The sequence below is a fragment of the Saccostrea cucullata genome, unplaced genomic scaffold (assembly GCF_032062105.1).
Source record: "Saccostrea cucullata isolate Sc308-1 unplaced genomic scaffold, CSIRO_AGI_Scuc_v1 ctg2826, whole genome shotgun sequence".
Classification (NCBI taxonomy): Eukaryota; Metazoa; Mollusca; class Bivalvia; order Ostreida; family Ostreidae; genus Saccostrea; species Saccostrea cuccullata.
In genome coordinates, this window is record NW_026926086.1 from 232,900 (window position 1) to 257,915 (window position 25,016).

Consider the following 25,016-nt stretch of genomic DNA (forward strand, 5'->3'; position numbering starts at 1 on the left):
GTTGAAAAAGGTAAATGCTGCATAAGTAAGACAAATTGACGATTAAAAAATTAAAGGAATCACGTTCAAGCATTTTTTTTTTCCTAGGAGATACTTTTTTCTAGCAGTATGTCTTACAGTTTCCAAAGGTATAGATTTTTTTACTTCAAAACAGATAGTTTAAGTCACAAAACACAATCCCACAAAACACAAATAAAATTTTAAAGTAACACTTTGGAAATAAAGAAAATCAACAAATATATTGCTAGTTATATTCTAAAATGATGCAGATAATCGCAAATATTTGAATGTTTAAATATGGAATGATGAATATCCCACGCTTGTGAATTTAAAAAAAAAAAATAATAATGCTTTTTGCCCAACGAAGTTTCAGCAACGTAACTCTTTTAAAAAAACACGTTTATGTGTTCAAAAGTGCTGTTTCAATTATTACACAGTTGTAAAAAAATAATACCCCATGTCCATGTCCAAAATCATAATTGTTTTAACCATTTGATTGGACAATATCGGATTTAAGTCTCTCACCAAAAAACCATTCAGAATTTCGCAAAAATCCTCTTTCCGACATCCTAAGTGTTTTTCGTACCACCGGTGACAGAAAACAAATATATCAACTAAAAGCACATTTTGCAGTATTACTATTCACCAGATGTCCGTCTTCAGATTACACCGTTTTATGCTTCCTTAACGTAAGGTTTAAAGAAATGCGTTTTATAGTAACTTTATTCAGCAAAGAATTTTTTCCAATGGTGCACATCCTGTTGAAATACGGTGTTTTTACCATTCCTGACATTGGAAACTGGTACCGGAAATATTTACCTTTCATGGCAGTAATATTTGATAGAAAATAAAACAGGTAGGACAACTTAAAATTTTGTATTTATTTCAAATGCTAAATTAGAAATTCCTTCACATACGTTTTAATAAATTAAAAAAAAAATGTTCGAATAATTTTAAAGGATTGATTGATTGTATATTTTTTAACGTCCCTCTCGAGAATATGAGAAGCATCCTGGGGTAATTTAAATTCTCAAGTGTTAAAATCATGACACCGGGGCCACAAAAGCGAATGCAAGTTTTACAATGAATTTTTATTGAACTACTTGACCAGAAAAGATAAAACTCTTCTGATAGCATCCTGGGGTTATAAAGATTCTAAACTGTTCAAATCATGACCTCTGAGGTAGGGCAGGGTTACAAAAGATAACAAAAGGGTCAATCCTGTACTAAAAAAAACAGACAAAGTTATCAGGTGGGGATGTTGCCCATGGGCGTCTTGTAAATACAACCCGTTCGTTACAAAGCTTTTTTTCATAAACAGACTGCTTTCTTAAATATTTGTTTGTAAATTCGTTTTTATTAATACGTAATATTATAAATTCTGAATAGGTACATAATTTACAGAATGGATAACTCTCACCGCCTATCAGAGATTCTGTATAATGGTCTTTGTCGTAGGATAGGGTTCCCGACGGAAGTGGGCATAAGACGAGACGTGAAAGACATGGAGGATATGATAGATATAAAAATGTCTTTGGCGAGAGGAGAAAGAAGTATGTTAAGCGGAAGTCGTCGTGAGGGATTCAGGTTAAAAACATCCGATAAGGATAACATGGCATGGTGTTGTCATTGTAAATTAATAAGTGTGATTTCCCAGTTAAATACATACGATCCATCAAATTATAGTATTTTTCTTATGGAGGACACTTATACCCCACCTGGATTTGTTAGACTACAACTTCTTACGCTGCCCACAGGGATATTAGTCACATCATCAATAATACCCTTCAATGAAAGACTTTATCTATCAAGTGAGTTATATAAACAAGCACTGGGTGAAAATCTGCAGATTGAAAATTCCACTTATCATGGTCCTTGTGTAACGTATCAAAATATGTCTTTATCCATAGATAATGCAGCTTGTTTTACAAACAAATATTGGCCAAATATTATGAGTCATTAGATTAACAGATGCCAACGGCGCATGTGGCCTCCCAGAAGTGTGCTAAAGGATATCTTAAACAGTAATTTTCACTGCGTCGCTATTGGAAGTAGATGTACTACCGATCAAAATAAATTGGAATGGAGATTGTCCTTTTCTCTAGCCGAACAAAAGCTAGTGTATATCATGAATCATACTCAATTTTTATGTTATGGACTCCTCAAAATATTTCTCAGTGAAGTTCTCAATAATAACGTACAGGAACCATTGCTGTGCTCTTACTTCATGAAAACTACAATGTTCTGGTTAATACAAGCAGGACATTTAACCTGGAGTCCTCATAAATTAATGGAATGTTTTTGGGTGTGTTTTGCATATATAATTCATTGTGTGTATCATGGTGATTTTCCGAATTTTTTTATTCAACAGAATAATATGTTTTTAAAAAAGGTTGTCGGTGCTGCACGCGAATCCCTGTTAGAACAGCTAACTCGGTATTACAGACTAGGTGTATCCTGTGTACTCCAAAGTCCGACCCTCAGATCCATCCTTGAACCAGTCCTCAGCACACCGCCATCTTTGATGCCTCTTGATACAGTTCACATTTACGACATCGGTTGTCAATGTTGTATTAATGATATTTTAAAAACTGAATTATTGGACATTTCTTCACATACGTTCTGTAATTTAATGGAATGTTTTTCTTTTTTAAAATCTTTAGACAATTTGTTACATTTGCCAAAGTCACAATGTCAGTCCTTGACATTACAGTGCTGCACAGCAGAAGTTTGTGCTCGTATTCCATTTATTATATCAAACAATGCCTCAAATATCCCGCATAAATGTGTCTATCATTCACACAGGAATCTCTGCAACATTCTTAAACTGTCTTCACGGATTGGAACCATCTCACATTCATTGTATTTAGCTATGTATTACTATCGGACGGGCAGATATAAGGACGCCCTTCATATAACTAATCTGACTAAAGAAAGACTTTCGAGGACCTACATCAAGCGTCATGGTATTAAAGACGAAGAAGGATCCAGAGAAGTTAAAAATAGTCCGTCTTTGTCTAGAGAAATGAACATTTCCTGGATAACAGGAATAAAGCTTTATTTTGGTTTTCATTATATTGAAGAGTTAATATTTGAAGATGGAAAGAAAAATTCCCGTGAACTTGGAACGTGTATTTCACCATTTGTATTGGTAGATATGCTGTCTGTGTTATCAAACTATAGACTAGGTAACAAATCTCAATATCTACGGTCACTGTCAGATCTCCACATTTTGATTCTCTGTGACAATGAAAGATCTATTCAAGACAAATATTTGTCTTGGTATATACTTGGAGTCTGTCAGCAAGTTGTAGGAGACTTACACACAGCATTAGAGTCTTACGAAGGGGAGCTTATACTAGAACCACATTATATAATAAAGAAAACAATAGAAAAGAGAATAGAATATATACACCAGCAACAGAGTATATTCATTCTGCTATGGTACACGTGTTCTCTTTCTTACACATGTGATCCAAAGAAAATGTGAATGTTGAAATCATGATTAATTCAAATGTTATCGGGAATGCATCTAAAGATTTGTACAGATAATTTAATCATCTACATGTACTTTAGTTTATCCAATTTCAATCGTAAATTCATTGCAATTAGATAATGTAATGAATGGTCTATAATCTATTTCTCTTAAAAATATATTAAATTCACATAAAAAATTGACTAGAATTGGGTTTATTATAAAGAAATTTGCAATATTGTTAGATAGAATAGGTCAATTTTTAAGCATCATGATTCAAATCGGTTCTGAAAGAAATTGGAAAATTACAAGAAAGAAATTACCTTGATAAAAGACATTTTTGTGGTTCAAAAACCATTAAATTTGAGAAATGTTAAATAGTTCGATTCCATGGTGACAACTTTTTTATTAAAATGGAATAAAATGAAGCTTTAAAATGATTTTTTTGTGTAACAATTTTTATGTTATTCATCTTTATAAGATTCAAGGTCTTTTGAAGTCTTAGAAAGAAGGATATGGAGATAACGAACAGTATTCAATCTCAAAGTCCATAAAACAATACAAAATAAGAGCAGAGCAAACACGGAACACCAAAACATCAGAGGTTGGATCAGGTGCCATAGAGGAGAGAGCATCCCCTGTTGACCGGTCACACCTGCCGTGTGTTCCTTGTCATGATCATGAAATAACGGGAAAAAATCTGTCGTCAACTCATCATATAGATAATGGACTAACAATTGGTATGAAGAATGTCAGTCAGCATTTGACTCAGTATTTGCTGACACTGTCATTTTATTGACCATAGAACTTACAAAATGATAACTTTAGACAAGCCTGCTGATATTCTTATTTCGTCAACTTGCTTTTCAATAATTTTCTTCGTTTTAGAAATTGTTCATACGTAGAGCATGCTCTTGCAAATCGAATCAACAGAGATTTATATATATATGTGTAGTTGATGAAGAAAGGTCGTACATGTATAAAAGCTGACATTTTAAACCTATAAAAGGGGAAAAAAATAATACAGTTTTAGAGAAAAAAGATTTTCGTGAATCCAGCCTTAGATCTTAGATACCAATGATTATAAGCAAGATATGAAATGAGAAGTGATTTTTTTTGGTGTCTTGTAATGACAACAAAAGCATTTTACACTATGTATTATAGAATACTTGACAAAAAAAAAAAACAAATAAGTATAGAAATCATGACAATTTCTCTGAATGCCTGCATGAATACGCATCATTTTTCAACCTAATATATATTTGCTGATCAAATTGCAATTCGAAAATGCAGGCTGATATTCAAATTCGCTAATTCTGCAAAAATATTTTAGATATGATAATTATCCTTATGTAGTATGATTAACTTTAACGAGGCATAATCTAGCTAAAAATAAGAAAACAGAATGATAAAAAAAATTAATTCCTGGAATTAAGTTTGTATGTATTATGCTAAAAAATATTAGAATGAAATTTTGTTACCTTGCCTTTATTGTAGTCAAATGGGGGCACTTTCAAGATATGGACCATTTTTGTGCTTTTATACAAAGTTACCTACTAAAACTCCGCAATTAACAAAAGAATATTAACCTAATAAAAAATATATGATGAAATGTTTCACATATATCATGCAATTCACATCTGTCTTTAAAAAAAGGAAAAGAAAATAGGAGGTATCCTTTATTGCAGTGAAAAGGGGGCATATCAAAACAGTTGATGAGACTTATTTTATCAAACTAGATATTTTATAAATCCCAACGGGTTTTCATAACATCAACAAACGATTGTAACACTGTATAAGTTTCTATATCTTAAATATTTTTTACATTATGAGATAAGTTTCTCTCTATACCCAATAAAAAAAGTGAGTATAACCACTTCAATATATTCGAGGAGAAATACTAAAATCGTTTATCTTTGGTTGAAGTGGTTTTTTTTTTTTCTAAATCACAAATTGAAATAAACCAAGATAAAATTAAGTAATCTGTAACAAGAAATTTATGCCTAAAAACTATGTTCCAATGTTGTTTAATCATATTACTTTTTCTCTAAACACATGTAAATAATAGAAATGCCAGAATGAACTAGTTTTCAACAAGCACAGTCTATAATGTTAACAGGTATGCAAGATTATCGAAACATTTTAGCGCAATTAGACGTCAGTTTAATAGTGACATTATTGTATTCAATTGTGACGTACCTTTAGTCGACGCTGCCTTTAAACGAATGCACAGATCAAGTAGTTCAGGCCTCGTTAATTTTTAACTTAAAAAAAATATTATGGATAAATTTACATAACTTTGTGGATTCAGAGATACTTTTATGGTATATTTGATTATTCAACTGTTAATTTTATGTGACTGAGGATCGGACTACTTTAAGCTATTCTAATTCTATGGCGCTAATCCACGCATTATAAACAACTCTCGTACAGAAGTAATAATCAGAATTCATTATTTGAAAATATTTAACAGAATAAATCCTAACTATCGAGATGCAAACATACAATATATGAATACGTTTTTAAAATATATGTAGAAAATCCAGATGTATTCTTCAAAGAGCACGTTTTTAAAAGAACTGAAGTATGATATAGTAGATTCAAATTGTACCATTTCATATGTTCTAACAAAAAGCAAATGTCATCCAAATGACATTTATTTATAAAATATTGGCACAACTTTCTATGATATATTCACACACTCATTTTGATACCAATCGTTTTATATTTATGTTCATGCCTTTTACTGTAAATAAATGCCTCGATTTTATTTTTGACATCGGGTTCAATGCTATTTGACTTTCTAGAACTTTCAACAAAAAATGAGATCGGACATAACTGGAAAAAATTTCACATTTTATTTTCTAATCAGTGACCAGAGTTTATTTCTTGTATATAGTCTAAATTATTAAGTTTTAATTGAATAATTCATTAATGGAGTTTCCTGAAATAAATTAGCGCTTGCCTGTTGTCAGTTTTATTAAAATGCCGGTAACTTAAATCGGCAAACCACCATTGATTTTTTTAATAAATAATCTTAATAGATTATCAAAGGAATATATAGGAAAAAAAATTTCAAGGACATCAAAGCAAAGATTGGTCATATTTTAATTGGGCGGGGACACAATGTAAGTTCAACTGTAAAGGACAATAAAGCCACGGATAGTCAAAGAGACATGCAAGCATCATGAGCTAGTGTATATTCAAGTTTGTTCAAATCATTTCATCTCCCCTTTAAAGGACTTGTCGGGACCACTTGTGGGTTTAACTTTTCAAAAATGAACTGATTTCTGCTTTTTATCTTGGCCACGGTGCTTTTTTTGAACGATATGGCCTATAGACCTCCTGTTCTCAAATTTGATGGTGTAACAATACTCATATCATTAATAGATATTGCGTCAGCATGTAGTTATTTTTGTTACGTCTGGTGTCACTCGTTCCCCTTCGGATGTTGCGACTATGGACACTTCAAGGAACAGTTGCACGTGATCGTCTGCTAGGACGCAGATTCAGCAGATTGGGACGATAGAATTGTGGACTGTAGTGGGCGCACTTCGTAATTCGGCCTGGACTATACCCGAGGAAGTGCGTATATATTACCTCATCTTGTGTAACAAAGACGTCCACAAAGTTGACTACCGGTTATTCATATTGGAGATTAACAGCGTAGTAAATTCTGTCGGTATTGTGTATTTGTTTGCAATTATGATTGTTTTAATTCATTTTTGCATGTGTGTTTTTTTCTTGTAAGTGTGCCACAGCAATCTATAGATAGATTTGTGTAATCCACGTACGATACAAATTGGGGGCTCCTCCGGGATAATCGAATTTTTGGCTTTCTGTGAGTAACTTTCAAAAACGATATCTCGGAGATTTTAATATCTAAACTTATTACATTTGGGAATTAAATTCATTGTTATAAATACCAGTCAAGATTGTTTTTAACTTAGAGGATTTTTTGAATGCACCAGATGCGCAGTTACTTGAAACGTTGAGAAAAGATGAACTGTTTGAGTTTTGTCAAGGTTTCACTTGAATGTTAAGATCTAAAAACTGGTGAAATTGAAAATAAAAAAAATTGAGTATGAATTAATATTTAAAAACCTAGAAATTGAACAAGAGAGAGAGAAAGGCGTGCATTTAAGAGAGAGAAAAATGAATATGAAAAAGAGAAAATTGCGCAAGATGGACAGCATGAGTTGCAGATTAAGAAGTTAGAAGTTGGGCCTCAAAAGAAATAAAAATAGCTAGAACTTGAGGCTAGCGCCAAATCAAACTATAACAAGTTTGATGTGTCAAAGAACATAAGACTTGTCCCAAAATTTAAAGAGGAGGATGTTGACAAATATTTTATTCACTTTGAGAAAATAGCAGAAAATTTGAAATGGCAAAGAGGTTTCTGGCTTGCCACTATTGTTACAGAGTGATTTTGTTTACAAGGCTAGGGAAGTTCATTTTGCATTGTCAACTCCGCAAATTGCAGATAATGTTGTTATTAAAAAAAAATGCTTGAAAGCATATGAACTTGTACCAGAAGCGTATAGAAAGCAATTTGGAAGTTACAAGAAATGCACGGACTCATGTAGAATGTGCGAGAGAGAAACAAAATATGTTTGGTGTACTTCTAAAAATGTTGGATCAAACTTTGAAATGTTGAAACAATTCATTGTGAATAAAGAATACTAAAACTTAATTCATCCTGAAATTAGAACCTTTTTAGATGAACAGAAGGTTGAGACTCTTGAGCAACTTGCAATTGCGACTTTAGCCGCTGATTATGCAATAACACAGTTTAAGGTTGGTCCCTACTCAAACGCGTCATAACAATTTACCGGATATGATTATCGATACGAAATTTTAAAACCAAATCCGTCTTTACGAGTTCTACCGGGTTAGTACCGTTATCGGTTTAGGTATTATATAGCGCTGAGCATTTCCAGTTGGCACTTTTAAGATTACGCTCGTGTTTACCGAGATGCCGAGGTTTAAAGGCAGGTTTGTTAAAGACTCTCTTGTTAGAAAAATTGAAAATTAGATAAAGGAAGAAGCAATCGAATAAACAAAACAGATTTAACATGTGACGAAACAAGTGGTGTGCCAGTAAGTGACTTAGATTACAGTAATCATTATCATAGAGTTATATGGCTGTGACGGTGAGAATATTCATGTCGTTAGAAAAGAAGAGACATATTCGGTTTAGGAAGATGAGAAAATGAATCAGTGGAGAATGGGCAGACGTGTAGTTGATCTTGGGGGTTCTTGCGGATGATCTAAGCAGTTGTCAGTTATGCGGACAGCCACTGCAATTGTCAAACTGTGTAGGGGAACACAAATTCGGCCTTGCACATGTAGCCCTACTACTTGTCAAGTGCAAATTTACTGACTGTGGGATAATACTGAAGTGGCATCAGGAAGCAAACACCAGACTTCTAATGGCAGAAATACATGGGATGTAAATACCAAACTAGCAGTAGGTATTAAATTTGTATTTTATTACATAGTTTATTCACATATTCAAATTGGATCATGATGTTGGTTATTTTTATTTTAAGAACAGTTATAGTCAGTATATAAACATAAAAAATGTGACTTGCTTTTTTGTTAAAAGCATCTTTATTCTCAAACATACATATGCACACACCTAATTATACACACACACATACAGAAAATAAACAAGGACAATCATGTCATATATTCACTTTCCATGTTGACTTGTTAATAATTTTGAGAACTCATTTCAGGAATAATAAACGGAGGATTTCCAGATTTGGTGAAACACATGTAAATTCACTCCTGGCTGCTTTAAACATACCCAGCGTTTCTCGGATAACTCTGAACTATAGAGGAAGAGAGGTCGGGCAACAATTTGGACAAATGGCAGGGGAAACTTGTAATAAAAGTCTGCAGGAGGAGATGAGATTGTAATTATGCCATTTTCTAGCAATACATGACCTATTTATATTTTTATTTGCAATTATTTTTTACAAAATTATGTCGTTAATTAAAAATATTATTGTTTAGGAGTCAAGGGAGTCTGGCGGTTATATCTGATGGTGCTTGACAGAAGCGGGGTACCGGGAGAGCTTAAAATAGTCTTACAGGTAAATGTACCAAGTATCAAAACCTATACATTGTAGAGACTAATGTGTCACATGGACAATGGTGGTCCTGACATCGTATTGAGTCAATGAAAAATTTTGTTTCCATCACAATTGAAATCAACAATTGATATCAGCATTTTATATTTACAGGACTTGCCTATCTGTTGGAGAAAAATCGAAGAAAATAGTCATTTTTTCAGTGTAGGGAAAAAAGTAGGGTATGTGCAGCTGCAAAATTAAAGAGTAATTCTCCCAGGTAACACAAGTGCTGTAAGAACTCAACTGGATCAGCAAAGGTTATGGAGCCTCAGCCTGCTATGGCCTGTGAGATGTTGGAGATCGAGAATGTAGGGGGAAAGGTAAGAACATCAAGAACAAAAACAATCCAACAATTTTTAAAAAACTAATTGTACAATATTAAATCAGTCAAAACATAGAAATGTTATTTGCTGTACAACATATTAAATTTCTTTCAGTAGATACCGTGATTATGGACAGCGACTCAAATACCATGGCAAGATTAAAAGCTAATGTTGATCCTAATATGAGCAAAAGATCCGTTAGTAATCACACAAAGAAGGGATTTAGTGGTGTACGTATTAGTAGAACTGAGCAGCAAGCATAAAGTTTTCAGTTGTAACATAACTTTATCTATGTCCTATGCTGGTGTTACTGAAGTAAAAGCAGTATTAAATTGTTTGTATTTGAGTGCATGCCTGAAAGGAAGAATGTTGAAGTGGTTTAGCCGTATTTGTATATGTACGGACATGTTTCAATTATTGATGAGTTGTAAAAAATGCATTTAAATGATTTTTTAGGACAGATTGACTTGTTATGTTTTATAATGCATGAAAATGGTATATGAGTGTGATTTTTCTTTTAAATATGTTTGTTACTGATATTTAGAGTTGAATTTGTTTGATCAGCAAGGGGGTATTCATGATCTAGAAGGTGTAGAAAATTAAAAAGCCTGAAAAGTACTAATTTTTGGGGGCTTTTTAGTTGCAACAGATATAAATCTAATATTTTAAATAAAAAAAGAACGTGTTTATCCATTACTTTATGAAAAATGTGTAAAAATGACGATATTGTATAAAAAATTTAAAGCACCAAATTGATATCTTATTGGAAAAAAAGTTATATTATAAAATAAATATTCATATATGAGACTGGTTATGCCTTTCCTACATATTAATGAATAAATAAATACATTTGAAAGTAATTTTGCTTTGATATTGCTTTTGATATGAGCCATATATTGAATCTGGATGAAAAAGTGTCGTGAAAGAAGGGGGTATACGTCATTGAGGCACTCTAATTTGAAAAATAACATGAAAAGTTATTTATTTTTTGTGCTTTTTATTTAAATTAAGTGTCATTCTAATAATTTCAAAAGAAAAAATACCATTTAAACCATTAAATCTCCTGGGTAGGGACCTACCTTAACTCAAGCTAGCAAAAACTGATATGAGAAATGAAAAACATTCTGTGAATTATTTTACCGTATTCATCTCTTTTCATCGGTACCGATTTATTATGATAATTGCAGCATTATTGAATCTATGAATGTGTTTATATCATATTTATTTTACAGTCAGATGCGTAGAAATGCGTATATGTCATGTTTGGGTTTAAAACATAAAAAATTGTGCATTGGGATTGATTTTTCACGATTCTAAATTTGAGAAGGTAACTTTTAAAAATGTCATGTTACTAACATATAACACAGTCAAACATATGAAAAATACTATTATCATCCCGCGCTAAATTGTCAAAATATAAAGAAAATGCAAGTTACAGGAGCTGTACTATGCCCATATCTACATTTCTGCTTAGAGCTATTGTTTTCAGAAGAACGGATAAAAAGACAGCTGCTAGTGGCGAGAAACCATAAAATAACAATTGGGAAAGTTGTTCTTTTTTTTCAGCAATTGATATATCAAATTCTATCAATTGATAATTGTGAATTAAGTTTATGTAATTGAAATAAAATCAAATAATATAAACAAATACTTTTATATTGCATTTTGTTGTCCCGCTACACAATATTACATCATAACAATGTGACTTTAATTTGTGCGAAAACCATGTGAGCTCTATTGAACACTTTTCTTATGTCTCATTAAGAATAAAGGATATAAATTCTGCACTTTGAAGCAAGTGTATGTAAAACAGAATGCATAATAGATTTGTAAAATAAGCATTATTCCTTGAAGTTTGTCAACAAAATATTATAATGATTGTGTTACATGAAAAAATATGACTTGAAGACCAGACAAAACATAATTGACATAATAGGAAAAACAGATCTTCATTTGTTAAACTCCTACATTTACAATTTCAAATATAATCCTTCCATTCCATCTAGAACGAACTTATTGAAGGAATGCATATGCTCAATTCTGTATGACTAATTAGTTTGATCATAAATCTATGAAGAAATCTTTTGGACTTCATGGGATTTCATCAAGTTACCAACTAAATACATTTTGCAATGAACTATAAGAGGTTGCATGTAACACACATTGATCATGCATAAACAATACAGTGCATCAATTATTATGTTTTGCATTCTGCAAATACTTGTACACAGAGACGGTAGAACTACTTCCCCTAACCCAGAGATTGTGTTGTTCATCGATACAGAGAGCACAGGAATATTTAGGACATTGATCTGGTGTTAGCAAGACAGATAAGAAATTGCCATTTATGTCCAGCAGGTGAACACAAAAGCTGATATCCTAAAAAAGAGAATTGGTATTACACACCAAAATGTGTCCCAGAACATCTGTACAGATTCCATAGGGACGAAATCCAGACTGAGATTGGTGACCAGAGTAAGAGAAGCGGTACTCTCCTGATGCAGTCACCACCACAATCTTATCGGCGTCCCAGTTTGATGTACAAATATCACCGTTGATGTTCTCTGTAATGCAGTCTATACTTTGATACAGAGGTTGTCCTTTTTACCCCATTTTATTTCCTGTAACTTTCTTCCTTCTCTGTTGTATCTGGTTATTTTTTGGCCTAAATCTGTCATCATCCCAACTAAAATGTTTTCATTGATGGTAGAGGAATAAATGGCTGTAGGTTCCCAGCTCCATAGCTCAATTAATTGGTCAATTTTCATGTCACTATTTACTCTGAAGACATTTTTTTCTATGTTGTGCGTGTAAAGAAGTTCCCCCGTCATCGTGACTGTGTGGTAACATTGATTATACCCTATACAGGTGGATATTTTCTTTAAAATGTTACCTTCTATATCATACAGAATGAGATTTCCAAAGTCATCACTAGCCCAAAACTTTTTGGGGGACAAGATAGAAAAATGGTTTATTCTATGTTGGACTCCCTGAAAAGTTACTTCACTTACTTTTGTGACAGGAGAAAGCTTTAAACCTTCAGAAAATTCTAACATTTCAATTTCACCAAACTGTTTTGCTATTTCTTTTTCATTAAGTATACCTAGAGTAAAAATGGGCAGTTTTTGTTAAGCTTTGTAAGGTTTCTTAAGGGTAGCTAATGAAATGTCTGAATGGAATGTCATGAGTTCAGTGGGTTTAATTGAAGATTTTTTGCTCTCATAGTCTGAAATCATTATTTCCAGGTAATTTATGTAGTCTTCTGTTTCCTCCTGTTTTTCAACCATATCATTTAGTACGGAGTCCTCGATCTCATCCAGTTTTTTAATACTATCAGTTAGTACACTGTCAACAACTCCTTTCAGTTCATCTGCTCTTTTCTTCATAAAAAATCTAAACTTGGCAATTTCTTCCTCGACATAATCTATCTTTTCTCCAAGTAATTCAACCCTTTCTTTAGCCCCAGGAATGACTTTTTTCCATATCTCACTTATTTCTTTCTGACATTGCTGTATAATGGCATTATATATGGTTTCAAGGTCACTTTTATTATGATCACCATGGTGTTGGGCGAAGCAGGTAGAACAGATAGCATCATGGCACACATCACAGTAAATATCGATATCTTCGTCGGGATGGACCCTGCATTTCTCTGAAGGAAGTTTTCTCTTTCTCGTGTGATAGAGGACAATCTTATGTCCTATATTCTGTTCTAGATGTCCCTGTTTACATTGGTCACAAATTCACTGATGACAGGTGTTGCAGTAAAACTCAGAGAAGTTCCCACATGATTCTGTATCACACTCAATAAAGCGTTGGGCTTTATCTTGTCGCTGACCCAGATAGCAAGACATAGTTGGGCCAACGTTGGCCCAATTTTTTTTCCAACGTTGGCCCACTGTTGGTAACCTTACGTTGGCCCACGGTAATTTTGCTCATCGGCCCAACGTTGGTTCAACATGTTGGCATATTGTTGGGCCAACGTAGGTATAATTGTATGACAACTAACAGCCAACCTTAATAACTTGTTGGTTAGGTTGGCCCAACGTTGGCCCTTTGTTGAAATGTCAAATGGCATATTGTTGGGCTAACGTAGTTATTAGTGTATGCCAACTTACAGCCAACCTTAACAACTGTTTGGTTAGGTTGGCCCAACGTTGGCCCTATGTTGAAATGTCAGATGGCATATTGTTGGGCCAATGTAGTTTTTAGTGTATGCCAACTAACAGCCAACCTTAACAACTGGTTGGTTAGGTTGGCCCAATGTTGACCCTGTTTTTTACAATGTCAGATGGCAAATTGTTGGGCCAACGTAGTTATTACATAGAAACATTTGCAATTGGTTAAGTGATTCTTTACATAAACCTATTTTTGACTGTTTAAAATAATTAATTCACAATTCAATCTGCATTCATAATGCATACATGGACATGTTCAATGAAAACATTACTAATGATTCACTGTGATAATATTTTATATACATCAATTCAATCATAATTTACAAAATAAATTTTAAAATAGACAATAGAGGTAAATTATGAAAAATTATCAAATAAAAGTTCTTAATCAGGGCTCACTTCCTTTATTATAGTCCTTTTGTTGTATTCCCGCTCTTTTCCGTCCCTTCGTCGCCTCCCTTTTCTTCATCTTGATCTTTGTCATACGGACTCATACTTTATACACTTCTTTATGCATGGTCTTCGATTTCATTGTTATTTACATGTACCGCCACAACATTTGTTTTCCTTGCAGTCTCTGACTGAATTTCTTTGTTACAATCGTGTCTGTAATAGACAGTTAAGAATTAGATAGATAGAAACAACTTAAAATATGTTATTTAACCTTAATTTACAGTGCTTGTGTGCAAAAACATGACAAGAATGAATTCCGAATCAATTTTAACAGTTAACCTGAATAAATAAGAATAAATATACTTACATTGCTTCTAAATGCAGCTGTATAGCAAGTGTATAATCCATAAATTTAAATTTCACTTCTTGTTGCTTGCCCTGCATTATCACCACCTGTGAGCAATTGAATCTGACAGATCACTCCACAGTTTGGTCACGTGATAGCGAACGCCTAACTTTTGTTTCAATTTAATTATAAAGCTGTGTCATTTTGATTTATGTATATGTAGGCTTCATTCACATCCTGTTCCTAAGAACGTATTCAGTCTTCTCTAAATTCTCATGAAAAAATTCATAATTTCAAGGGTTTTATTTCAAATAAATAATCATGCATGTGCACAATTCAAAAAATATAATAAAACACTCTTTGGTGCTGTGATCACTTAAGTTAAAATTTAAAATGTTGAATATATCAGATCTAAACAAAAACAGTCATCCAATTAAAAGCATGGACATAGAATGCCAGCTCTGCAGCTAAAATTTACACCATCTTTAGTTGGCAGTATAATAATTGGGCCAGCGTTGGCCCAATATAAATATCCCATCTTTGAAACACCTAAACAAAAGAACACTCGTGCTAACATCGGGCTAACATACTACAATGTACATGTACTACCAAATTGATAAGACATTTTTTGAGGGTGTATTACAAACATTGGGCCAATATACTACTTCCCATTTGATAAGACACTTTCTTTAAGGGTGTATAACAAACATTGGGCCAACATACTACTACCAATTTGATAAGACACTTTATTAAGGATGTATTACAAACATTTGGCCAACGTTAGGCCAACATACTACTATCAACTTGATAAGACGCATTCATTATGGGTGTATAACAAACATCGGGCCAACGTTGGGCCAACATACTACTACCAACTTTAAAAGACACTTTCTTTAAGGGTGTATTACAAACATCGGGCCAACGTTGGGCCAACTTACTACTACCAACTTGATAAGACAATTTCTTTAAGGGTGTATTACAAACATCGGGCCAACGTTGGGCAACATACTACTATCAACTTTAAAAGACACTTTCTTTAAGGGTGTATTACAAACATCGGGCCAACGTTGGGCCAACATACTACTACCAACTTTAAAAGACACTTTCTTTAAGGGTGTATTACAAACATCGGGCCAACGTTGGGCCAACATACTACTACCAACTTTAAAAGACACTTTCTTTAAGGGTGTATAACAAACATCGGGCCAACGTTGGGCCAACATACTACTACCAACTTTAAAAGACACTTTCTTTAAGGGTGTATTACAAACATCGGGCCAACGTTGGGCCAACATACTACTACCAACTTTAAAAGACACTTTCTTTAAGGGTGTATTACAAACATCGGGTCAACGTTGGAACAACATACTACTACCAACTTTAAAATACACTTTCTTTAAGAGTGTATTACAAACAATGGGCCAACGTTGGACCAACATCAACATCCCTCCTTCCTTGGGATGTAAAGTGAATGGAAGTTGCTAACGTTGGACCAACGTTGGGCCAACATAGGAATTCTGTCATGGTCGAGGAGGTTGGCATGGTGACATTGGTCCAACGTTGGTCCAACGTTGGCCCAACGTTGTTCCCCCAACGCCTACCATACAACCTTTTGCCAATGTTGGCCCAACATAGTCTTGCTATCTGGGGACCCATTTTTATTGATCAACACTCTAAAAAGTATTATAATTATCAGAGTTTAGGTTCATAAGACACTTATAAATGGGTACAACTTAAAACACACATATACTGAAAGGAAAAAGAAACGCATAATAGCATAATATCGAAATACATTTAACTATATGGCCGAAAATTATGAAAATTTGTCAAATGTGTATTTTGATTACTGTACACTAAAATTGCTGGTCAAAATTACTCAACCATGAAATGTATGGCGTCACGTAGGGGAAATGATAATAAGCCAAAAACACGTGCATGTTGATGATGACAATTTTATGATCACATTTTGTGGTGCTAATCGGTGCATTGGAGTTAAAGACATCGTTTTCCGCATTTGCAATCAGTATAAATTTCGTGCAATCAGGGTATGGCTGACGGAAGTAACACTGGTTCCAGTAAATGAATTGCGTAAGTGAATAAAAAGGCAACAAGATGTTGCTGTGCAGTTTGTTTTAAACTTTTCAACAAAAAAAAAGGTTTTTCAGTTGTCAGAGAGTAAATTAAAAGGTTTCCAACTAACGATGGCGGTGACGTTGACGCGTAACAACGTCACATCAAGACAGTGCTTTTCATCATGTCACCTCGGTTGTTGTCAAGGTCACTGAAACCGATATTTATACAGCAAACTATCATACCAATATTTTCACCCTAAAATTAACAGAAATTCTCTGCTCTAATTCAGTCCGTGAGCTTGGCAACTTTTACGTCGATTTTACTCTCACGCGCGCACGTATGCGTCGTGTGCGTAATGTTTTTAGCATGTTCACACTCGGAAAATGTAGCCAGTGTTTGTCGAGACTTTCTCACAAACATTCACGTGTACCAAACCAGCTGGATTCTGTAAATTCTATCCTAAAATGAAAATTCGTGGCACTCATTTGGCGGGGGGATTTGTTGGCTTTGGAATGATACAGCTTCTATCAACCATTAAGACTATTGTCGGAAGCGTTGAATAATAAACTGAGAAAGATAAATGCTCTGGTGAACTCAATGCACAGGAAAATCAAGGCTGTTACCAATGTGCAAGGGAGATGATGAGAATTTTTATTTTAATTTTGGGGGGTATCGACTTATCAATTTCAATAACTCAGGAATTATCAGTCAAAGTCACACAAGATTTTGGTAACTTGTAGATTAAAGATGAATTAAAATGTTTGATAACAATACTGGAAAACATTTTCGAAATTATAAATTTAATTTAATTTGAAAGTAAAATATGCGTTTCTTTTTCCTTTCAGTATATATTTTATATTGAAAGGAAGAAATTGATAATACACATACGCTTCCTTTTCTTTTAAATTTCTATATCACAATACATAAAAGTGTCAGTCATTTGAAATGTATCCAGTTAGAATGTAGTTCACTGCCTGCTTTAATCTTCATCTAATTTTTGTAGGAGTGAAAAAATGGGACTAGATATCATGATCACTATCAAGTATTTATTCAATTATGATAAGAGTAACGTGGAAAGGGGACCATAATGTAGAACAAATTTTTGATTAGTTATAAGGAAATCTTTATGATGAAATAAATAAACAAAAAGACTACAGGGCACCAAAGAAAGCTAAGGTGAACCGAATTTCAATATGTTGAATGCCGATAAACAGATTCAAACAAAATGTAAATAAAACATTTCATTGTTATGACTTTATACAAATCAAGAATAAAATTAAAATTAATATCAATTTAAATTTATTGTGATCGTATGAATTATTCTTCGTATGGAACTTACAATACACATGCCTCGTATTTTTAGGAATTGGTTCTTGATCTCTTGTATATGCCTTTCAGAACTTCTATTCTCTAATTTGAACGACAAATACATTTGAGATATGATTGTGATTGGCATGTTTTATCCATACCGTCCCAGTAAGACAACCAAACACGTCTTTAGTTTTAAAGAATTGAATAGTAGAAATTAAATCCATTATGTCTGACGATCAGTGATCGGGTATGTGGTATCAGTATCATCATTTTTAACAAAGACACAACAAAAGCAAAGCATCTCTTCAAAAAGACCATATATCTATAAATAAAGACAGCAGTTGAAACTCGTTTTAGACCTCAAAAGAGGTAGCTTTGAGCAAACAAACATACATTTTATGTAATTATGGCATTGAATGCACACTGCAATAATTAAATATACATATATCATATATACATAAAATCATATGGATTTGAGGGTGACATACGAGAACATTTGCCTACCCCCAGAGGACGGAAAGCGCCGGGTGTAAATTCACCCAATGCCGAAGACTACCCAGGGTTCTACTGTCACGTTTGTCAAATAGTAAAAAGAAATAGTTAAAATTAAGACAGATAATCCAAAAATGCTTCCTTAAAAATCTTTTGATAAACCTGAAGTTGATTAGATACAGAATATGAACAATATCTGAATTTAGTTAAATTGTTGGCAGAAAAGATTTTGAAGTCATCACGCATCACAGTTAAGGTTACAAAGAGGGGGCGGAGCCTAATTTGTAGGAAAAAGTTAACTATAACATCATACAAAATATAAAAATTCTTTATAATACCACAAAATGAGGTGATTTGTTATTTTAATCTGTACTAGATCATCAAACTACATTAACACTTACTGCAGCATGCTGATTTAACGTTCATTAAGTTATAAACAAGTCACTTATCGCAATACACTTGTCAATGTGACGTCATTTCCTCACACGTGACGTAGTTTGTATGTAGTGAGAAGCAGATCAAGTAGTATTTTCGATGTACATAATGCCAATGTCGATAGTGTAGGAAATCTTTCCAGTCCATAGTGTAGCAATGTGAATGTGTTGGGACTTTATAACTATACTCAAAGACGTAATGGGAATCGGTCTGTGTACTACACGATGTCTTTTTTGATTTGTTACTGCTTTATGTAAATCAGCAGTAAGGTCTACATTATATTCGCACCAAACTTTACTCATTTTCTCTGAAACTTTTAAATAGTCTTCTTGAAAAGGCCAAGGAAAGTCCCATATATGATTCCAAGTCCAATATTTGATTCCAAGTCCAATATTTGATTCCTCAAAACCAGTATATAAGCTCGGATGTGTAATTATTGATATTTCTAGTCATAGGCTCTTTAAAGCCGCACGTGTTACGGAAGAAAAATGCAGCTAAAACAACCCGTATTTTCCTTAAATTTCAATATGCCAATAAAGGAATTGAAGCGGTTAACATTAGCAATATTCTTAATAACAAAAGGGTCCAGTCTTGTATTTCACCATCATTCAATTTAAGGTCAAGATCTAGTAAATAACTTTAGAATAATTGTTTGGTGCCACATCCGTTATGACGCCATTATCAATTTCAAATTTCTTTTTCCCGTATTTTATGGCTTTAGCAGAATTATGTAGAAAATAGAGTATTTTCATGACTTTCAGTTTAAAATGATATGAAAAGTAAACCAGCTATCTATATAACATTTGAGTTTGATTTAAAGAAGAGGCCATGAACATATATATTAATTACCGTTTTCTGAGAGACTGTAGGCAATCTTGACACCTTTCCTTTGTGGAATATGAAAAAAATCATGACTGGTTTTCTTAATTTTTCATTGAAAATGACTGTTTAAAGTACAAAAAGTACAGTTTTTCATCTTGTTTACCTACAAATTATGCCCCGAAATACCTAATTTGACCAAACCTAAGTTGTAAAGCATCAATAAAGGAATTCATTTCTCAAAGAACTATATGCGGTTTATTTCATATATTTGCCCCCACAAAAGTCAAATTTTGAAAAGTTCCTGAAAGTGCTGAATTCAATAAATTGTAGGTGAAAAATAAATTAACAGAACATATTATAGTTTCAAAGCAGCTCATTCACAATTTTTGTTTTTATGACGTCACAAACCTGTCCGATTTATATCCTTTTTCAGAAAGTTGACAAAATGGACAAAATTTCAACAATTTTAGCTTTAAAATTTATAGAGCGCAAGTTTGTTCAGGAACAATATTTAGATATTTTATTGATATTATCATTCTACACATCATATCAAAATATTGTTCCTGAACACACATGCGCTCGGTGACTTTTTACTCAAAGTATCGACGAAATATGTACATTTTTCTGTAGAATTCATAAAAATCTCAAATTTACGTCATATTTTAGACGTCATTACGTACATATGACGTAATAACTTATGAAAATATTTAGTGCTTTGAAGTCAGCATATACACCCCTTTTTAAGAACTTAAATCAATATATCTCCATCAAAGTTTGATTTGGGGTGCAAATATTGGTTATTACCGAATAAAGTTCTTTGAAAAATCGGTAGGCACCTTTCATTTACTAGATATTTACCTTAAAGTTGCACCTTGTATTTCCTACAAATATACATTGACCATTTCTTCTAAAGTTTTAAATTACAAAAAAAAAAACTTTACATGGCCTGGATACCTAATATATAAAACATAATACTCCATTGTGTTCATATTCTTCTTCGCCCTATAGCTATAGTCCTGATGGACACGTTATGACAGGTGACTTAAATACAGTTAATAATAAAGATCTTTTATCACTTTTTTTAAAAGGTCCTAAATATAGGGAACCCCAATCCTATAACTGGCAAAGGAATTCATCAATATTATGGATTCTGTTGAAAATTACGCCAGATAATGGCTGTGAACACCACTGACTTTACATGTTGGAATTGTGGACCTATACAGTTCATTCTATTCCTAGCCTAGTAAACCGGTAAATTTCCTTTTAGGACAAGCAATCGCTGTTCAAATAATAAACTTGTATGAAATGGATCTTACTAACGAGAACTATGATCATGATTTCCATAAAATGAATCTTTATACTTTATTAAAAAATTCTGCTCATTGAAGTTTTTAAAGCATCAGTATGTTATCTCAGTGTGCTTTCCTTTCCGTAAGAACGTATTTTTTTTTCTTGTGAAACACACTGGGTAGTGGTCTGACAAAGCTATGGGGGGCACTTGAATTTCACATATGTTTACAAGTGAATTAGTGTAAACATGGTCAATGAGTGTTCTTGAAGTGTTTGTAATTCTAATAGGTTGTTGAATTACTTGTGTAAAATCAAACTCCTCTAGAGTAGAGGTCCAGCTTATAATAGAAATCTTTAGACACAAAGACAATAAGCCCTGCACCTGCTTTACCTAATATATCCTTTCTTTCAAAAACATATCCACCTTAGTCATTATAAACTCGTATTTTCATTTAAAAAGGTTTCACAAACCTCGAACACATCCAGTGTTTGTTCACTATTTAAAAATAATTGGATTTGATCAAATTTCGGCAAAATGTGACAAACATTTAAATTCCCAAATTTTAGTCCCTTTTTATTTAAACTAAAAGGTGATTGTACATTTCTAAATTTTTCGGGAGGATGATTTGTATCCTTTTTATCAGAGTCTTTGAATTTTTTTTAAATGTTTTATCATTGTTTGTATAATTTTCTGACTTTTTCGAAAGTGAATTAACAGAATTTTTAGGGATATGTGACTTGTTTGAATTAATATCTATGAAAGATTGTGAACATTTACATGTAACGTTGTTACATACTTGACATGTTTCTAAGTTCATCATAAAGGTTTTTACCACTAGCAAAATTGTTATTTGTAATAACGGCTGTACATTCGTCGCCGATTCCCTAATATTCACAAAATTTAACTTTGTGTCCAACTTCGCCACATTTCCAGCAAGTAACTTTCCTCCAATGCCTGCAGTTTCGCGCGGAATGGCCCTCTTCACCAGAGTTTGGACAGGTGTAATAACGGGATGTATTAAGGCTGTTTTGTGCTCTGTCGCATTTCAAAATGTTCATATGTCCTTGAAGGATCTTGAGAAACGTAGATGTCCCTTTGTCAGAGAGATGGATTCCGTCCTTCCAGTATAATTTCGGGCGAGGTTTCTCTTGCTTGAACACCTGTGTTGTAAGAATCACTGTAGCTCAATATTTCTCACAAACATAATGAATAATATTATTTATTTCACAAACATTGATATCTTTCCTGGCCAAAACTTCATAAATATACACTTGAACATTAGAATTCTGGGACTACAGATCGGTGATAATTTCCACAAAATCATTTTCAATGGCCTCCCTGTCGAGGTTGTTTCCGACATCATTTCCTCCAGCAAGAATGACCATATAATTGTAGGAAGATACATTCATCTTGGCTAATTTTCTAATTTTGCAAGAATGTGAGAGACTTGGGCTCCTCTGTTTGTGCTAACTTGTACACAGGGCAGTAGTAATCCTCGGGTTTTGATTCTCTGGAATATTAAACTCCCAATCAAAAGCACAGATTTTCCCTTTTCTGGCTGTCTCCGTATTTTCTTCGTCTTTTGGCTTTGTGTCAAATGTGGAATAGATTCTGTCTCCATTGATTCCGTGGATATGCTTAAATCTGTCCTGGTGGCAGTAATGGCACACTGTGTGTGTCTGGAGACTCCGTTTGAGAGATCTTCAGTAGTTGTTCTTTTCTGTTTCAGAGATTATTTAATGTCTGAGTTGACGTACTTTTACATTTCTCTCCTTTTTGAAGCAACTGCTTTTTTAGATTTTCTACTTCCTGTGTTAAGGTTGCAACCATTTCAGAGAGTTGTTTGATGGTCTCTGCACTGCTGCATTGGTCACAATTAGAGCCCGCAGCTAGTTTGTCATTTTTACCAGATTTGTGGGTAGATTTTGGGGTGGATGCAAAATATGGAGATGGTTAGTGAATAACCAACTTGCATTCCGTTTCACTATGAATACATTTCAGGGTTCTCCATCATTTGAAATATTACTGTGTTGCAGAGTTTACGCGAAGCACTAAAATTTCGTGGATTTTCGCGATCAAATTCGCAGTGAATCACTATTTATTATAATTACAAAAGAATACATCACACACTTCTTTTAAAAATTACTAATTCGTTACACAAATAGTATGGTCATACATATTGATAAAAGTAAAAACACATGTTTTGTAAAATGGAGGAAATGCTGGTCAATACAGTTGAATTATTTACCATTTTGAAAGTAAATTTGCCGTGATTTTCGTCAGTTTTCTTGATCGAATAGAATTATTGTCGAATTACAAAAAAAAAAAACTTCAGAATAGTTAATAACTTTTATGAACTTCTTGAAAAATAAAACAATTTATTTACATCAATTAAATGATTTCGGTACAATGGTTATAGTTATGATTGGCTTACCGCAGTACCAACATAGTTCTAGAGCGTCGGATCTATAGAAAAGACAGATTATTTAAAAAAATAGTACAATGTATTTTAAATGCAACTACCAATTAACCGTTACATAGAAGTGTGAAAAGAAATTATTTGTCTTTGTTCCTTCATGCGTAAAGTCCGGCGAGGGTCTAGGAGATAATTGATTATGCAAAGTGAAGCCCTAATTAAGTGCTCTACCTTTTAGAATTGAAAGACGGTAGGATTGTTTGATTTAGGTTTCAATTAGATAGAACTTGTGTGTTCCGATTTCCTGATTATCACAGATCTTACTGTGTCGGCAAAATTTTTACTGTGTCGCAAGCATAAAATTTGAATCGTTACTGTGTCGGAGAAAATTTTACTGTGTCGGGAGCAACACAGTAAAACAGCTCAAGGAGAACTCTGCATTTTATGTAGCATCTTGGGTTAAATTATGCATATCAGGTTAACTTGTTATTTAATTCAGAAATTCTCTCCTGTTTCATTCAAAGGCACTAGACCCTTGAATGAGGATAGTATAAGTACTTTTGTAAATCGCTATTGTTATTGACTCACATGCAAACTTGTTTTTCTTGTATATCCATGAAATAAGAGCATTTCCTTTAGCACAGATAGGAAAAAAAATCATGTTTCTGGCCTCATAGTTTATAGTCACACTTTCTTTGTTGAACTTAATCTGGAGAAAGTAAGGTACACTCACTGATGGGGTTAAGTCCAGTTTTTATGTTTTCCAGTAAATGATTGTGATAATGCACTAAATGAGTTCTAAATTAATTTAAATAGATTGGAATTTACACTAAGATCCATGATTTGTTGATCATTTGTCACTTATCATCTGCATGGGTACAGGTAAGAGCTTATAAAACACGTCTTCAAGTTATCTCTTCAACAGTCAGAGTCAGAGTTGTAGGGAATGGCAAAAATCAAAGAAAATGTAAACAGAAAATTCAATGTTTTGTAGTTGAATATGAAATTTATTTCACTCGTGAGACATAATTTGTTTTTTATTTTTATCCAACTACAAGGTAGCTGGATGAAGAAACTGTGTTTCATTTATATTTGTGGAGTAAATATTATAAAACTATTTTTGTTTTACAGAAAATTATTAATCTCCATATTTAGAAACATCAAGTCGATATGCATTTCAGATTCTATAAATAGTAACTCAAGTCTTATGCCGTTATATATTTAATCATGTGATCAAGGTTGAGCCAATCATAGAGCGTTAAATTAATGATAAAAATGATATAATTTGATAGCTTTATAACACGTTTAATTTTAATGTTGT

The 25,016-nt window shown here is 33.2% G+C and overlaps 1 protein-coding gene and 2 long non-coding RNA genes across 6 annotated transcripts; 2 read left to right on the forward strand and 1 right to left on the reverse strand.

Annotated features, from left to right (window-relative positions):
- The first annotated feature begins 679 nt into the window (after positions 1-679).
- Positions 680-3,766, forward strand: LOC134270716 (uncharacterized). Of its 3 annotated transcripts, none has more exons than XM_062752964.1 (2): positions 680-856; positions 1,390-3,766. In XM_062752964.1, exon 2 carries the CDS (start codon positions 1,985-1,987, stop codon positions 3,488-3,490), a length of 1,506 nt encoding a protein of 501 aa, XP_062608948.1. In that variant the 5' UTR covers positions 680-856; positions 1,390-1,984; the 3' UTR covers positions 3,491-3,766. The 3 variants fall into 3 exon arrangements, with proteins under 3 accessions (XP_062608948.1, XP_062608949.1, XP_062608950.1); XM_062752965.1 differs by having other exon boundaries at positions 1,405-3,766; XM_062752966.1 differs by having other exon boundaries at positions 1,459-3,766.
- A 4,504-nt stretch (positions 3,767-8,270) lies between these two features.
- On the forward strand, positions 8,271-10,798 carry LOC134270717 (uncharacterized). 2 transcript variants are annotated; one of them, XR_009992871.1, is made up of 4 exons: positions 8,271-8,945; positions 9,217-9,396; positions 9,497-9,576; positions 9,727-10,798. It is a non-coding gene; the product is annotated as an uncharacterized LOC134270717 (long non-coding RNA). The 2 variants fall into 2 exon arrangements; XR_009992870.1 differs by lacking the exon at positions 8,271-8,945 and having other exon boundaries at positions 8,982-9,396.
- A 3,596-nt stretch (positions 10,799-14,394) lies between these two features.
- Positions 14,395-15,431, reverse strand: LOC134270719 (uncharacterized). Its single transcript, XR_009992872.1, has 2 exons — positions 14,877-15,431; positions 14,395-14,722 (listed from the first exon to the last, which is right to left on the reverse strand). It is a non-coding gene; the product is annotated as an uncharacterized LOC134270719 (long non-coding RNA).
- Between the last annotated feature and the right edge of the window lie 9,585 nt (positions 15,432-25,016).

Bases quoted from the DNA above. Each gene is read 5' to 3' on its own strand.
- LOC134270716 (XM_062752964.1), top strand. From the start codon at position 1,985: ATGTGGCCTCCCAGAAGTGTGCTAAAGGATATCTTAAACAGTAATTTT.